General features: G+C 39.0%; 1 protein-coding gene across 1 annotated transcript in view; it reads right to left on the reverse strand.

Moving 5' to 3' along the window:
* Positions 1-18,541, reverse strand: part of brinp2 (bone morphogenetic protein/retinoic acid inducible neural-specific 2) — a 114,642-nt gene that overhangs the window by 46,381 nt on the left and 49,720 nt on the right. Inside the window, exon 4 of the mRNA XM_034888870.1 lies at positions 12,575-12,680. Coding sequence (XP_034744761.1) covers positions 12,575-12,680 — 106 coding nt within the window. The remainder of the gene's footprint in view (positions 1-12,574; positions 12,681-18,541) is intronic.

Here is an 18,541-nt window from a genome sequence, read left to right on the forward strand (position 1 = left end):
GGGCACTAGGGCCCCAACTGCAATGAACCAGCTTTGGGGGGGCCCAGCTTGCAAAAGGTTGAGAACCCCTGGTGTAGAACAATCCGTGATGTTTTTCTGAAAATTTGGTTGAAAGAAACCCACTTTTCTATTAAAGAACGTGCGAAAGAATTGATCAAATTTGACTCGAGGACAACCCATTTAAGTCTCTGGCTATTAGCTATCTACAGATGAAGCTTAATATTATTGTTTGGCCCATATAAACACTGTATACTATAGTATACGGTGTTTATATGGGCCAAACAATAATACTCATAATACTTCTGAGTATTGTGTCATTTGTCTTCTGCAAGACTTCTGGATCAGCTTTAGTTTTATTTTACAAAGTATCATTCAACCTTTTTTCTTCCTTTTGAATATTTTGAAACAGTATTCCAGCCCCAGTGGCTAGCTTAGAAATCACGCAGTAACATTAGATATGGAGAAGATAAAGAAAATGTGTATCCAGCACACCTTGATATATTTATATTTTTTTAACTATGATATGAAAGTGGAGAGTGAAAATTAAGAAAATGTATTAAACAGGCAGAGGGAAAAATGTGTTGGTCACTCCTTGTGTCACCTTGTTGCTTCTCACATTTGACACACATTATTGCAGCTTTATATAAGTATTCAGCAAAGTGCTCATCCTGATCGTCATTTAACTCACATCTGCTGATCTTACATGATAACGCACACTCTACTATGTCACACAAAGTGGCCAGGATGGCTATTAACCCCTATTTGGCATTTCCCATAATTTGAATCCACACAGGCCCCAGCAATGCAGTCGGCTTGAATGATGCTGAGGGGGGAGTTCTATGGCAGACTTATTTTTAGGCCTTCAACATCACCATTTCTGAATTGTCAGATACACATAGACTCTGAAAGGGAGATTAAAATGAAAGCTTCTTCATCAGCCAAGCAAGCAGCTTAACACAAACTTGCCATGTTTTCACACTGAAATGACACCAGACACAATTTCTCAATTAAATGGGTGCTATTTTTCATGTTTCTTCAGTCCAAATGTTGCAACTGTAATGCTTTGGGTGTTTTGTCTTGTCTTATTGTGGTAGTCTGTTTTCCTGTCTTAATTTCTTAGCCTGGTTTTCTGTCATGTCTTGTGATTGTGTTATTTTTGGTCTTTCAGGTTTTCCCGCTGATGTCTTCCTCCTGTTTCCCAGTCCTTGTGTCACCTGCCTCTTGTTACCTCGATAGCCTGTGTATTTAGTCTTGGTGTTCCCCTTGTCCGTTGTCAGATTGCAGTGTTACTGTGCGTGTTTGTCTCCTGTGTGGATAGCTGTTTTGTTAGTCTTCCTGGTTCGTGTTAGTGTTCTTATGTTTTCTGTTTTTGCTTGAACTTTATTTATTGATTCACGTTTTTTCCTGCTAGTTTCCAGCACTCCTGTTGTTTTTGTGCATTTTCTAAATTTATTAAATCATCAAAACTACATTCAGTTTCCGCCTCTGCATTTTGGGTCCACAATGCACCAACCTTTCATAACAGCAGCATGGAGCCATCCTGTAAACAGCCATTTCATTATACAAAGGTTTCAATTTCCGAGTACCATTGAGTTGTCCTGGGTACCAATTAGTCAGTATAAGCCAAGGAACATGCCAAATTTTCTCGGAAAGCTCTATGAATGAAAAGCTTAAAGGATATCCCTCTTTGTACAGTACATCCATGCATAATACACACTTCTGGTATAACGTTTCTCCGCTGATCGCCCACGGGTGGCGTTAATACACTATTAAATGTATCAATGAGCCAGCTAAATTTGGGAAACACGCAGACTGCTACCTTGCCAACATGCACCGCAAATTTCATAATTTAAAAAAAGGAATCTGCTTTTCAAATGTTTCGTATTTGTGTACTCAAGGATGCACACATTGCATTGCAACCTCTCCAGGTTACATTTAAATCAACTGTCTTACTGCCTCTTCTGTCCCAAAGAACAAACAACATATTACATTATTAGAGTGTAGCCCTAAAAGTTTAACAGTTGAGCGAATGCTCGTATAGCCAGGAAATCCAGATCGGTTTGTCATCTTGAGGGGCGGCACCTAGCGTCCATTTGAAAATCTTCCTGTACGCAATTAGATCAGCCCACAACCAATCACATCAACACACAGGGTTAGAGGCGCTAACCGGCAGATTAAATTGTCAATCGCCTCTGGCCTGCCTATGTCAGATACACCGATGTTGCAGCTTGGCTACAGGTGTACAGATAATGAGCAGCATCACTCGATGCCAGAGTAATCACTGAGAACATGCAAATTGTGCTCTCGCGAGAACTCAGGATTTTCACTGTAATACTCGTACTGATTAACAAAAGAATTTCTGCACATCGAAGGGCATGGAGATTAAGAAGGGGAAAACAGAACCTATTTTCATTATTACGCCTCCTGGTTGCTACCTGCCACTGTATTCCATCTTGATTTATAGCCTATTTTAAATGGATTTATAATGAATAAAACATTGATGTCATTTTATTAATTACGTGCTCTGTGGAGAGATTATTAAGACAACCATTTAATCACTCAATGATTCAATCACTCATCAATCTTCCACACTGTAGCCATGTGGACTTGCAGAAATGTGGACTCACAAGCAGGACTGAAAACAATCAATCATTTACTTGGTGAGAGTTCATAGCAGAGTTAGGCAACAGGTAATCTGAAGGAAGTGCAAAGTAAGTAGGAAAGAAAGAGGAACGAAGGATGGAACTCTAAGACCTGGCAGTACAAAGACTATCTAGCAAATGACGGTAGTGTGCTGGTGGGTTAGGGGATTTGGAGATTATATTAATAAGTATCACACTTCAGACCAAGTACCTGAGGTCAATGTGCCTTCTGATGACAAACTGATGTTAGAGATTATTTAAATGAAAAAGCTCTGACCCTCATAATTTGTGTTTTTGGTTGGCTGTAATGAATAAAATGTTTTTTTCTCTCTTTAGGCCCCTGTTTCCAGTATCTACAGGGAATTTCAAGACCAGTGGGTGTCTCTTTCTGATGGGGGCTTTTAGGGTCACTATCATTAAGGATTTCCTTCCATCCAGCCAGCCACAGATTTAGATCACCCCAGTAGACCAGAAATAACAGACCCATGGTTGCCTTTCTTCCTATCTCTCAATCTCCAGCAGAGACCACACTTTCCATTTTGGGCAATTGAAGCTCTTAAGCCTCCCTGATAATCACCACCCCTCTGTTTTCAGCGTGTGTCTGATTGTGTGCATGTGTGTGTCTTTGTGTGTGCTTTCTCCCAGACTTTTGCTTTAGTGAGTGCTTGGTCCACTTCACTGGAATGCACTCTCTGCTGTAGAGGATATGATGTTGGTGATGGTGGAGTGTGTTCCTGCTCTCAGAGCCTCTGGCTTTGGCAGCGACTCAGCTTCAATATACGGTACAGTACATGGGTTGGCACAGATGATGCTGTATCACACACTCGCTAAGTCTCTCTTTGCACTTATCTTTATGCCTGTCTGTCTTTTTCTTTCTTTCCATCTGACTGTCACTTGAATTTTCTGTAGACTTATCACAAAGAATGAAAAGCACATTTCCTTTCGTTGGGTTCCCAATTTGTTTTGTGCTCTCTTGCTGTAGTTTTGTGTTCTTTCATAGGGATTCAGCTACATGGTGTTGTACTCAAAATGAAAGACAGTAAGATAGATAGATAGATAGATAGATAGATAAACAGATTTTTACTGATCCCAAAAAATGGGAAATCCCAGTAAGGTTGGGAATAGATAAGGCCTGCTTGGAGGTGAATGAATGAGAATATGTAGCCAATTAAAAAGTTAAAAAGGGAAAATGCTTTCATAGCCCCAAGTACTTTTTAAAGGATGTAGTTTCTGGCATTTTTTCTCCACCTCTCTTTAAACAACCTTCACATTTGAGACTGGCATTTAGGCCTGTGATGTCAAAGAAGGAACCGATAAGGAATTTGGCAAGCCATTTATATGCCGTGTTATACAGTGACAGGTGGTGTACTGAGAATTTGTTTCAGTGACTGCCCAGAGTTAGGGTTGAGCAGAGGGAGGCACTTGACAGACCTCTCAACCTGCAGGAGCTCACAAGTGTCGTACAGCATCTGTCCCTGGGCTCTCTACCGCTATTGATGGAATTCCAACGGAGTTCTAAGGCGTGTTTGGGACACTGTGCGGGAGGATCTGTTAGAGTTTTTCCTGGAGTCCCTCTGAGAAGGCCACCAAGCAGCTGTCAGCAGGCAATGGTGTCATTTCTGACTTAAAACTGCAGATTTATTTTTGTGCATAAATTATAAAATCCTTTCTAGCCAACACACGAGCCTATTTTATGTTCAAGGGATATTTATTATAGACTCAAATTTCTGTCACCGGGATCCTGAACAGAGTGGGGAAATTGATAGAAGATGAAGGTAGCTTGTTAAAAATTAAAATGACTATGTGGGCAGATACTGTATGTTTACATTCTGTTTTGAAATTGAAGATTGTTAAATTTTTTGGATAAGTCTTTTGTAATCAGGCAATTGAGGTTAAGTAACTTTTACTAAACAGGCAGAGAATAAGTGTGTGTGTGTGTGTGTGTATGTATGTGTGTGTGTGTGTGTATGTGTGTGTGTGTGTGTGTGTGTGTGAGTGAGTGTCAAACATACACTTAGGATTTTACAATTTTAAATCATGTACAAGAACTACGTGAAGTCTTGAGCAAGTCTGTATGAAAGAGCCTCCTCAATAAGGATGGAAAAGGGGACAAATGAGAGGGTGCTTATGAGGCAGTGGACAGATTCAAGGATTCTTACCTACACAGCTTGAGGTTAAAAGAGAGGACAGGTGCCATAAAGGTACTTTCCAGGAGAATGCGGAAAGTTATCAAATGGGAGTAGTTGTTGCTGAAGTCCTTTGAGTGTAGAATCCAGTCTACAAATAAAGTGACTGCCTCTACTCTTCAGCGTCAGTTTTGTGTGCTGGAGGTCTCAGAGGAGGACTAAAGTGGTAATTGTGTACCTGCTATTACAGGAGGAAGGTCAAGGCCTGGACTTACGAAGTGTGTTTTGTTCTTGAACAAAACACGTATAGCTTAAAGCGTATAGCTTAAATACAGAGGAATAACTTCCCTACTGGACAATTCCGCATCTCACAATTTACTGTACATCTAAGGACAACGTTCATTGCCAAAGCAGGAATAATGTTCCCTAAATGTATGTGGCAATGCGGATAGTAAGGGTGTGAACATAGGAGTCTTGGGGGGGCATGTAGCCAAGCGGACATTCATGCAGGATTAGATGAATACCGAAGCATACATTGATCCAACCACATGGGAAGGTGAATCAGTTTCTTCTGAGGGAAGTAACAAAAACTGTGCAGCGTGTGTTCTGTGACTGGGAGGTTGAAGGGCTGGCTGTGGGCAGTAAAAGACCGGTGTGAGAAGAGAAGCATCGTGTTCTCCATTATGTTGCAGTTGTAAAATGGAAAGCATGTTGAATTTTAAAGGATAATTCAAGTTTACAACTTGGGCCTTACGTTCAGGATTAGTTCTTATCTACTTAGCTACTTTTGTTCAAGATCAAAACTAATCCAATTTTCTGTGCTATCTACATATTGCTGTTTCTAACATAGTGGGAGGTCACTGTTGAGCTCTATACACAACGTTAAAAGTGATTGAACGAAAAATCTGTAAAACATCAATCATCATGTCACTCAAAGAGTTTAAAAGTATTTGCCGGGCCTTTTAAGAGGTAGCATTAACATGGATCTGATGAGGTAGGGATACTTTATGTATCCTTTTAGCTTTTTTTCATGCAGATTTAACAACAGAACATGATTCTGCAACTGTCAGGGCTTGATTCTAGACAGTTAGTGTCCAAGTTAGTTGTCACACCTCCTTTCATGGGCAGGGAATCCCCCCCTCCAAACACATGTGGTTCCCACATGCATTATCATTACAGTGAGGAATGACCTAACCTACCAAATATGACCTAAGTGAGTGTTTAAGTCTTTCTGTATATTAACATGTTTTGAAATGGTGACAATAAGTCAATTGCAATCATTTGGAAAAGAAAGACACTGGAAAATATTTTACTCCAGAAATTTAAAATATGACTTAAGGGAGCTACTTATTTTTGTTCCAAAACACAGCCCGAGAACGACGTCACAGCAGATCCTAGTAAATCTGTCAGGAGTAGCCAAGCTGTTCATCTGAGTTTTGGGGGTGAATCATATGTAGGGCACAGATACTGTATTCTCTGAGTCTGTATTTACATGAGTACACTTGCCTTCCAGGGGAGTTTGTCCTCTATAACACTTTGTCAACATGGTCCATTGTGGTGAGAGCCGGGTTGCTTGCTTTGGTCTTGCGAGTGAAGATTATGTAAACTGAAGGCTGCTTAATCCAACTGATGTAGTGGTTTCTGTATTTTGTGTTCCCATCTCTTCCCACACGCTTTTGTGTGTTGTTACTGAACTTGCTGCTCCTGGACTCTTGATATTTTGGTGATGCACTCACACTGAAGCACACCACCTACACCCAAACACATACACATGTATAAATACAATACATGTGCCAAACTATTAGCCAAAGAGGTTTAATTTCAAAAGAAAAAAACATTTAAAAAAAAGCCAGACCTTTTTAACTCTACTTTAGAGCATGGCAGAGAGTCAATGCTAAAAGTCAGGCCGTTTCTGAAAGTCATTATTGATGAGAAAAAGGTAGCCACTGTTGGCACTAAGGCAGTGGTCTTCATTTCACAGAAGCACATTCACTCACACACAAACAACCTGGCAAAGCCTAAAGGTACACAACACACACAGACATGCAATCAGAGTCAGAGATCACAAAGAGCAAGAACAGTGGAGCATTCGGGAATAGAAAATTCAAAGAGATTTTTTCTTCTTGGCAAGAGAATGTACTGCACTGAGCTTTAGTGTTTCTACCATGTTGCCACAAAATGATGTAACACTTTTCTGTCTTCTAACTCTGAAATCGCCTTTATTTCTATTTTATGATTTATCAGCGGTGCAGAGGCTCAAACATAAAGAGGCTCTGTATTTAGAGTGGTTCGTCCTGTTACAGTGGAGAGGTTTACATTAGGAATTAAAGGGAAGTACTAATGGAACCAAACATTCAACAGTAATATCAGAATGTATATCCTAACAGACATACCCGTTTTAAAATAGCTCCCACCATAGGTAGGGTTAAGTTTTATTTTCTTAACACATGATTACACTAGGCACCCAAATACAGATTTTTATTTAGGACTACAACTGCCAGAAACAACTTGCACAAGCTAATGGTTGTTGATTGGGCTGCTATATAAGAGATCTGAAATTCCAGTTAAATGGAACCCATCAGGATAATCGGAATCGTGGTTCTCCAACTCCATTACAAAATCAACATATAACCAACACAATTAGTAAATAGATAGAAAAGAGGTCAGTATAATATAAGACAATATATGGGATTCATATAGTAAATTTAAGACATTTAATTTCAACCAACCTCCAACCAATGTCCTAACGTACCCACAAATAAAACTTCCCAAGGCCTGGACCTCACAAGTGTCTAAACTCATTGTTCTTGAATCTACAAAGACCAATGTTGATTATTTATAACTCACTGTGAAACTTTGAAGGCCCTCCATTTTCTGAATGTGAGTGATGTTATGGTCAGCAACATAACCTAACAAGTGATGAGGCACTACATGAATGAATACACTTATTCAATTTTTAAGAAGATATGTGCAAATCTGTGCTTTTTTTATATTTTCAGCCAGGTAGCAACCATCCACTATCATTACAGCCCCGGCCCGGGGACACATCCAGAGTCAGCCACCAGCCAGATCAGCACTTAACTCCAGCACTAAGGACGGTAATGGCAGATTACTGAACCATCAAGAAGCAGACAGAGGCTGTCCCTCCCTGATGTGAGTTGAGTGCAGATTTAAATCGTGCATGTACCACTTTGCGACACGCTGCATACACGATTCTAACGAGAGACTTCTGTAATGTCAATAAAGTAAAAATGGACCTGCATAACAAAGTTCATTCACTAATGGCTACAAGTTAGCAATCAAAAACAACAAAAGTTGTGAGCTGAATGGCGTTTTGAGCTAACGTTAGCAATCAAACAACAATAGATAGCTACAATTTTTTTGAAATACTGCTAGCTTAGCTACAAGCTACCAATAAAACACAACAAAACCTGTTACTTTAAAAGCGTTTTGAGCTAACGTTAGCAATCGAACAATCATAGATAGCTGAAACATCTTTGAAATGATTCGGATCTTCTGTTATTGTTTGTATTGAGAAAGCTTTATTCCATGGATTTTACAAATTCAGTATGACATGCTATACCGTAAACTGTTTACACCTGAGCAGGCTGTGCACTTACATCGCGAGTAACACAGGCACCCGATTCAGTGGCCATCCGTAACGTTACACCTTCGTTAGTGTCACCGGTGCCCTCACCCTTTCACTTTTAGCTGTCTTTACAGTTAGCTAAATTTACCAGACAAAACAGGAATAAGGCACCAAAAGGACCACTACTAATAGTATTTAAAGACGTAGTAGCACTGGATCTGGACAGGAAGGATAACTTGGACTTGGAAGAGGTGTGTTGCGATTCTGCCGTGACACAGGTTTGTGGAGTTGAGTGACGCGATTTTGGTTTTACTTTCCATGTTGTTACAGCCCTAATAAATATACACTGTGTATATATATATAATATTTCTATTATTTTCTCTCTCTCAGGTGTTAGCTAAATTACAGAGAGATGATGATGAAACTGAATCTACTTAAAAAAAGTATCTCTAGGCATGTTTAAAATCAAATGAACTGCTTTGAACATTATTTTCTGTCTGTGGGTTTTCCACATTTTCTCCCTCATTAAAAAATCCGGAATCTATAAATATGCAAGTTCCATTGTCAGTGTATGTGTTCTGCAGAGATTGAAAGAGATATTTTGCGGATTTTAATCTGGCTCTGTGTCATGGCCTTGTGTTTAAATTAACAATGTGGGCTTTCTCTCAGTGGCGGCAGTGCATGGAGCATGGTCTGCCAAAATCTACTGGATAAAGCAAAACAAGGTTCACTGAGATCCAGTGGATTTATGGTGCATTGGTGCCACGGAGGGGAGACACACACCGTTCATTTAAACACACTGCTCACACAAAAATGACACAGAGCTGGATTGAATCAGCAAAGTATCCCTTAAAGGTGAGCACTTTAAAACTGCAGCAGATGAATGGGAAAACATAGTCTGTAAAAAACACGCTTTTGCACAGTGAAATTCAAACATCAGAGTGAGTTAACACAAGGAAAAACTCTATTTCTGACATTAACAAAAAATGCATTCAGTTAAGATGAAGAAATCAATCATTTAAAAATAGCTTAATTTATTAAATCTTCTTCAAAAGTAAGCTGATTCTTTTGTTTGTGTAGTGTTTTTGCGTCCTCTGCCGTCATGATTAATATGCCAGAACCTCAACATCAGGGGAAGAGAGAGGGAGAAAGGAAGGGAGAGAGAGAGAGAGAGAAAAAGTAAAAGAGAGAAAGAGAGAGAGAGAGAGAGTGAGAGAACACAGAGGAGGAGATAAGCATGACTCAAGTTTATTTAGATACCATGTCCAATTAAAGTCAGCACTTTTGAAATTTGTTTTCAAATTTGTGTAATTTTTTGTTAGAAGGCGGATGTGGGGGTCTCCTGTACTCCCAGTATATTACATTTTTTTGAGAATTTTTTTTTACACACTGATAGCAAAAAAATATATGTATGAAAGTTTTTTTCTCAAATATTTTTTTCTCTCATAAAATGTTTTTTGCTATCAGTGTGATAACTTTTTCTCTCAAACTTTTTTTTTCTTCCTTTCTTCCATTTCCTCAAATTATTTATTTTCTCGCATGTAATAAAGAAACAAATCTAGCTCCATACTCACAACCTCTCCTCAATTTGAATCAATAATCAGTGGTTCACATGTTAAATTTAAACCAGTGTTGTTGTATAAGGCATCTGGACTAGGTTTTTTTTAAAGTTTTGTGCAATTTCTTGCCTTTGAAAACTGGAACGCTTTTAAGGCCAGACACCACATGAGCTTGTCAATTTTGAAACGTTAGCTATTTTTCTTCCATAACATCAGACACCTGGAAAGAAAGCAACCAAAATACACACATTTAGGTGTATTTACTGTATATACTGTATATGTATGATTTGCCCAAAAAAAGTATATATTTGCAATCTATATTTTGTCTGTATTTTATTCCTAAAAACATGCCCGAAATTAAGTGAGAAAAATAAGGTATCCAAAAGTTCTTCTAAGAAGACGTTTGACTCTTTCAACAAACTGAAACAAGAATTAGAAGAATTCAGATTTTTGTTCTGGAAATGTATGCAAATTAGCACATATTTAGATAATTACTCATTTGTATAATTAAACATACAATTTCAGAAAACGTGTAATACAAAACATGATTGTCTAATGTAAGTAATCAAATATGGAAGTCTTATTGTGATACACAGTATATTAGTTCATTGATTGGATCCATTCACATGTAGTGTCTTGCCTTAATTATTGAACTAAATTGTGTCGCTGGGAACTGACCAAAACTTGAGCTTGGACATATTGCCAGCCATAAAGAGGAGCCTGACAGACCAGTGAGGCAATTAGTTATTTCCAAATGTTCTTAGGCTGCTTCATAAGGAGCCTAGCAGAGCTGCTGATGCAGGCGTGGCAGAATACATCAGAATACATGCTATCCAGTACAGGCAAAGCCTCATTTCCCAGATTACCAACAATGGCCATTAGTGCTTTGAATGGCCATGCTAATTACTGCTCCTCAGTGTACTCTTAAATAGCTACACCCTTATTTATATTTCATATTTTGTAATTTCCCTTGCAGGATTAATAAAGTATAAACTATAATTATACACGCTCAGCCCACTAACCACATTTTTCACCTTTCCTCCAACAAACTCTGGTCCTCCCCAATGTGTAACTGCAGATGTCACCCATTGTGCGTAGATCATTGTCTTTGAACTAAAATAGTATCAGTGGGCTCTTGTGTAGCACAGCCATGAATTACATGATAGAAATAGATCTTTACTCATGAGATGGAGAAATGAGTTAGCGGCTGGGTGAATATTAACAGTTTTAAAACAGAGGCTGACACTGTGACACTGGCTTGTTTGCCACAAAGTAAATACAGTATAATTTAGTAAGGGCTATGCAAAACCTTATACTGCACATTCAACTGAATTGCACCAAGTTTTTTTTAAAGTTAATGAGGTTATTAAGCCAAGAGCATTATTCTGACATTTATTTTCGTTAATTGGATGTCAGAGAGAGGTTTCTTATTCCACCAATATCACTCATCAGAATCATTTGGTGATTGATTTTGGTGATAGATTATGGTGATAGATTTTTCTCAAATAAGAAGGCTATCTGTGGATTACCACGTCAGCTTTACTTGTGCTCCAGTGTTCCAGGTGTGGTTGGTAGGAGGGGTCAGTTTATGGTCAGTGTGGCCAGATACGGTTCATCTACAGCCCGGCAAGATAACAGAGTCCCCATGAGATTGAGAGCCAGTCAGGCAGAAGAGACGAGAGGTTTACAGTTGGAATTGGAGGAGCCAAACATTCAACAGTAATATCTGAATGTATCTTCCCACAAACATACCCGTTTTAAAATAGCTTCCCCCGTAGGTACTCATTTCTTAACACATGATTACACTAGGCAACTAAAAACAGATTTAATTTTGTGCTACACATGCCAGAAACAACTTTCATGAGCTACTTGTTGTTGATTGGGCTGCCAGTATAAGAGTTCTAAAATTCCAGTTAAATGGAACCCATCAGGATAATTAGTTGTAATTGTGGTTCTCCAATTCCATTACAAAATCAACATACAATCAATGCCGTTGATAAATAGAGGGCAATACAATATAAAACAATATTTGGGATTAATATAGTAAATTTGAGAAATTTAATTTCAGCCAACCTCCAACCAATGTCTTAATGTACCCAAAAATAAAACTTCCCAAGGCCTGGACCTCACAAATGAATGTCTAAACTCATTGTTCTTGAATCCACTAAGACCAATACAAATACTGATTATTTATAACTCATTGTGAAACTTTGAAGGCCCTTCATTTTCTTATACATAATACACTATTAGGTAATTTTGTGTATTACTACTTCAGCTTTACTTGTGCACTGAGTGTTCCAGGTGTAGTTGGAGGGGTCAGTTTAGGGTCAGTGTGGCCAGACACGAATATCTACAGCCTGGTAAAATAACAGATTCCCCATGAGATTGAGAGCCAGTCAGGCAGAACAGACATATAAACTACCGCAGCATAAAGTAAAGGGACATCCGGGCCAACTACTACACACAGGGGTTGAGAGGATTGGCAGGCAGGGTGGTGGAAGGTGGTCGCGGCAGTGTGTGTGTTCAGTGGACCTTTTCTCCAGGGCTGTGACTGTATCTGCTTGTGCACATAGATTTAAGATGAATATACGTGAGAAATGGGGTGTGTGTGTGTGTGTGTGTGTGTGTGCGCGTGTGCGTGCGTGTGTGCAGCCTTACCCTTTAGGTGGATCTTATTTTCCGGGCTGTGCACCAACACCGAGCTAACAGAATCCAAGCTGTCGTAGTTACTGCAGCCGAGAGGACCCGTCCTTGTTTCGGTTACCTAGGAAACAGAGGAAGGACAGATCTATTTAAAATACATGTGCTTTTTTTTATAATGCAACATTAGCAGCGAATGAGGCAGATGTTTGTTCCCATTTCTGGCAGTCAAGCACACAGCTTGTGGCAGGCGGAGCGTGTAAGGCAGGCAGCGGACTGGATGTGGCAGAGCCCTCTGACAGCCGAGAAAACTATCGCCATCTTTTGCTTCACTCCCACACCTGCAGCCACAGCTGCATGCAATGTGCCGGGTGTCTCGCGGAGAACAGTGGCAAGGAGGGAGGAATAGAGGTGAAAAATGTAAGGGATGAAGAACGAGCGCAGGTGTTTGTGAAAGCGCATTTAAACTTTGTTGCTTTAAGTCCAATGCCTTGGTCTGATAATAACCCTTGAAGCATGTGAGTGTTTGAAAAAAAAAAGATTTGTAGGTGCATCAGATGTTGGAGCAGGCTTAGTATTCTGCCTTAAAACACTCATGTTTAAATAGTGGACTACATACAGTGTGTCAGGGACATTGTGTTTTGCCCAAACTTTCAGAAACAAGAAGTTTGATTCAATTCTGGAAGACTACCCTGCCTCAGGTTTGATTATTTATTTGAGACTATGCACCATGTAAACTTAGTATCTACTGAATTCAAAATAGTTTAGAAGTCTAGATTTTGACACAAGGCCCCTCCTTTAAATGGGCTTCAGTATTAATAAAAAAAACAATGCAGGATCTACCTTTTGATTTCAGTCATCTTTGTTATAACAAAATCACCACACATTACTGTAATGAACCAACCCTTTTCTCACTCCCTTGGTCAGCAACTCTCAGCTTTGGAAACTGACGCAAAAATCACCCTTTAGCGTCAACACTGCAGACTCAGTACTGTGACGTGATCTAACACCAGATTGGACCAAGTTCTGTTGTAAAAAGGCTTGTAACTGTATAAAAAAATAAAAGGCAGATGAGAGACTGATCTAAATTAGACAACATTGTGGGGTCAAGATTAGGCTTCTTAAGTAAGGGCCGGATCACAGCATGTTTAAAGGCAGCTGGGACAGAACCTAAAGTAATTGAAAATAATTGTATTTTGAGGTTGTACCAGAATAGGGTTACATGGTTTCATTTTCAGAAAACACCACGTTTTTGTTGTAGTGCACATTGCTGCAAATCTTCTTTTCACCCTGTGTGTTTAGGTCTCTGTTTTAGCTACAGAGTAAGACATCTCACCTCTATACTTTGTTGGGAGTCACACATGCACAGTAGCTAGGTAAGATCACATCAGCTAGATAACTCGTTCTCCAACTTTGGTCAGTACAAGGCAGGATTAGCTGCAGACTTTTTCTAAACAAGGGCACACTTGTGGAATACCTGCAGAACAGGGACATGGAAGTTATTTTACCATTGAGAACAAGCTAGCATGCTAGCGATAGCATGTGCTACGGTCAGACTCCTCGTCTCATCTAGTGACGTAGAAAGCCGTGGAGATTTTGAACAGCTCACCCGGAGACTGAAGGCAGAGGACATTTAGAAACCATATCTCACTCAAATCAGCATTGATAGTTTTTTTTCCAAGTTTGTATGCGTGTGTAATCACCAGAGACACACAATAAAAAGTGATCTTTTTTGATAATATGGGCACTTTAAGTAAACAGTGACATAAGATGCTACTTGTTTGCAGTTTTCCTAATAATGACTATGAGTATTTCTTCTTTGGCCAGTTTGCGTTTTGGCCCTCTGAAGTATTTGAGGATGTATTCATTTTTTCGAGTTCATTTTCATCAATTAATCATTGAAACTCTCCCTTCTACCTCCTCATCTCTTCTTCTGCGTTTGTGTCCAAACCTGTAAATCCTGAAGCTGTGACCAATGTCTTTTTTACTCACCCTTGCCAATCTGTCGCTCTGCACGGACAAAACAAAGAAGTTAGACCCTCGCTTTACGTTTATGTTTGAGTCGGAACGTATTGTTGTCTTGTCACAAAGAATGAAACTACTCACTGAGCTGAAGAGATGTCCCTGACATGTGTGCTAAAATAACCGCAGCACTAACATCATTAGTGCTTCTATAATACATGAAATGTAAAATGGACATGGCAATACATAAACAAGTTCCTACTTGACATCTGCTGTAGTCCTGCGAGTTGAGGAAAAATGAAGAAGAGCAGACACATTAATGAGAGAAGTGTCGGTGGAGAGAAATAAAGTGACGAAGGGCAAACATGGGAGAGACTGACATGTTCAAAGATCAAGCATGAGAGAAAAAGAATATGAGTTATAAAAACAAAAGAACCAGAGAAGGAAAGAAGGACAAAGAGTAACTGTTCATTTCCAGAATGACTTAGAAGATAGCTATGGCCTTTCAAGCTAAATCACAGTATTTGGCAAATGATGCAGCCTGTACAAATTTGCCGTTCCTAAAATAGCCTTGTTCCTCACATCTTCACACTCTGCCTTGCATTAAGATTGCGTCTATTATCAAAAGAAATGGAAGTTAGCCTTCAAGGGGCTCTAAAAGATACACATCTCAAACATGTCTGAAATAACTCAGAGGGAGACGTCGCTAAGATGTAGTTAAAGATTAGAAAGACATAAAGGCGAGAAGCAAAGGGAGATTAGTGGAGGGGAGGCGGGCCATTTTGGGTTGTTGTTTAAGATGCGGACGCAGATAATCTCTGCTTTCTTAATGTAAAGTCTCAACTGTTGCATCTCATTCATGTTTTAGTATCAACTGTGACATAATCAGTTCTCTCTTCAAATCAAATCCGTGAGTGTGTTCACTGTTCAGACTGAACTGAAAGGGGAACTTCTAAGGCAGTATGTTGCTTATAAAGTCAATGCAAAAATGCAAGTGGACGTGCATCTTCCCTTTTGGCCTTGTAAATTTAAGTGAAGATGTAGAAAATGTTTCAACTTGAATTGACAATTTTAACTTATCCTGAAGCTATATGATTCCACAACAAAAGGGAGAAAATGCCTGGGGGAAAAACTAACACACACTACGCCTTTATTTATAGCTACAGCTAACGTCTATACAGTGGGTATATTGGCTGTTTGGAGCAAATAGACACGGACTGCAAAATGCAGTTTGAATATACCTTTACAGATCATTAAAGGTGGATTCCAGTCAAATTTGCTGTGTTCACTCGGAAGAAATTACTGCAATGGATAGGCCCTTTGAATAACAATATGAGCATGTTTAGAGGCTAAAATAATACGTTTAAAACTTGCCCTGTTCAAGCCTGTTGGGTGCTAACAGGTGGATAATGTGGTGTAGGCAGCAACTATTGTTTTCATTTTTCTCTCTACTGGAAGCACTCCAACTTTAAAAACAACAGAGCTACATGTTAAAATTTACCGGAATTCTCCTAAGCAATATTGTTGCATGTTTGTATTATTAGAGGGAACTTCTGTGTTTTCCCATTCAGTTTAATACAGAGAGACTTTCCTTGAGCCAAAGCCTGGTGGTCATTAGAGAAATGGCATCTTGAGGTTTTTTTTCTGCTTACAGCAATGACGGTGCGTTACATGAAGGTTTCAGGTTCAGCCATCTTGGAACCAGCCATGATTTTTCAATCTCCCTAAACATCAAAGTTCATAAATTATATCGCTGTTAATATAACAGCAGTTTTCCATCTTAAAAGCAGAGGAACAGTCCAGCTATTTCCGTTTCTTGCTAGGTCTCTACAGACAACACAACAAAGACTATGTTTAAAAGCACATTGTAATCCATTCTTTGCCCTTATTCCAATAAAGACGATATTCTGACTAAGCTGTTTACATGGCTATTGAAAGAGAATAGTTTACTATTATTCCCGTTTACATGTAGCCACGCAATTACGGGTTTTCCACCGGTGGCGGACTTGTTTGACTGTGCAAACACAGCCAACCTCTTTCATTCCTTCAACCAGCTTCTTGAAAAGATCAGCGCATATCCAAAAGCCTGTTGATATCCAAGTCTTTGATAACGTTTTTTTTTCCTTCTTATCTTTTAGGCATGCATCTCTACCAGGTCCGCAGCCTTGTAGGCAGTTGGCTGGTTGGTTTATGTACAGCGACCATAGCAACGCACAGAGCTGACCATAAGCTGTAAACAGGCATGAGGCTGTGAACTGGCCGTATACTGCGGTAAAAACTCGTAGTAGTGATGGCCAAATAAAGCTTCATGAAGATTCATGAACCATTTTTTTTATTGTCTGAGCCCACTAGATGATGCTCTTGGTTTAAAGCAACAACAACAGCAAAATCAAGGAATGGCAATTCAGTGTGCTTCCAACCCTTTGTTAAACAGAGAGTGCCATCTAGTGGTCTTAGAAAACAAAGAAGTTGGTTCATAAAGCATTATGAAGCTTCATTTGGCAAAGAGTTCAACATGAGAAGTAATAGTTGTATTTTCTAACTAACAGTATACTTTAAATACATTTCTACCAATTTCACTTTCATCCAAGAATGTATGTCTAATTCTCAGTTATTGCTTTATCTCTGTGGATTGTTATCATAATTTATATCACCTTTGTCTACAATTCATTTTCTGACTTTCTTTGTTTACAGAAACCATGAAAGCTTCAGAACAGAAAGCTCTCAGCTGTGTTACACCAAATACACGCTGGGCTTGTTTGTAACTCATGTGAGGAACTTCAATGATAATCCACCTGAGAGATGCCACCCCCGTCTCCGCCTTTGTTGAAAACTCCCAAGAGCCCTTCAGTGGATCATTCAACCTGGACCATTTTGTTTTAAATATGTATTCAACAATATGCATTATTCAAACATGGCAGAGTTTTTTTTTTTATTATCCTAAAACGTTTTACAAACTTTTCCTATGATCCTAAAACTTTTTACATTCCCTTTTGCAGTACTTCCCCTATTTCTGCACTCTTGTTGTAATTACTGCTCAAACAAATTGACCATCATTTAAGCTATTATCTTCTAATGGTGATTATTGATGCATCATGCATCAAAGGCTGTATTGTCTTCCTTTTAAGTTAAAACTAAGATTTACTAAGAATTGGATATGAATAGATATGCTTCTGAATCTGAAGGCCCAGAATAATTAACCATTTTATGGGTAAGGCTGCATGCTCCTTAACAGGTAATACAGCCAGATGACATAATGACAAAAGTAACAAGCAGTGTTATTCAAAGTATAAGGTGTTATACACCTTATACTTTGTACAATACAGGTATTATGTACACCTTTAATACAATACAATCCAACACAACTCTTCTGCTATTCTGATGCCTATAAAGTTCAGGCAACAGCAAAACCGGTAAATTAAGTGCTGAATTGTTTTTAGGACTATAACACTTTTTACTTTTTTTTATATCGTTATATAGAGAGCCAAAGTCATGCCCCTTCCGGACCTCATGCAACCTTAATTTTGAAAAAAATCTGAACGGCAATAAATGGGGAGAAGCAAATTATATTTTGATCCCGTTAAGCGTTTTTTTAACCGTATGGCTTGTCATGTGATCACTTGGTTTTGTGTGAAACCGGTCAGTGAACTACATCTCTCGTCTGACACAATTTACGTCAGATGGCAAATAAGGAAAAGAAAGGCAAGATCCTCTGCAAGTTTCAGTTACGTTAAGACCTCATCCATGTGACACTGAAGTGTGTGGTCAAATTATCTTTTTTCATCAATTTATCTAAATTGACAAACATCATATTTGTAATCCATGGCTCAATTCAAACGGGATCAAACAATAATTTGCCTCTCGCCGTCCGCTCCTGTTCATATTTTCCGAAAGATAGGTCCCATGGACCGGAAGTAGAAGTGACTTTGGCTTTCTATATAGCATATCAGTCAATAAAAAAATGTACATTTGTACAAAATAATTGTTTTTACTAACATTTGATAAGGTTTAATAGAGGAGAAA

Source organism: Etheostoma cragini, chromosome 12 (assembly GCF_013103735.1).
Source record: "Etheostoma cragini isolate CJK2018 chromosome 12, CSU_Ecrag_1.0, whole genome shotgun sequence".
NCBI lineage: Eukaryota > Metazoa > Chordata > Actinopteri > Perciformes > Percidae > Etheostoma > Etheostoma cragini.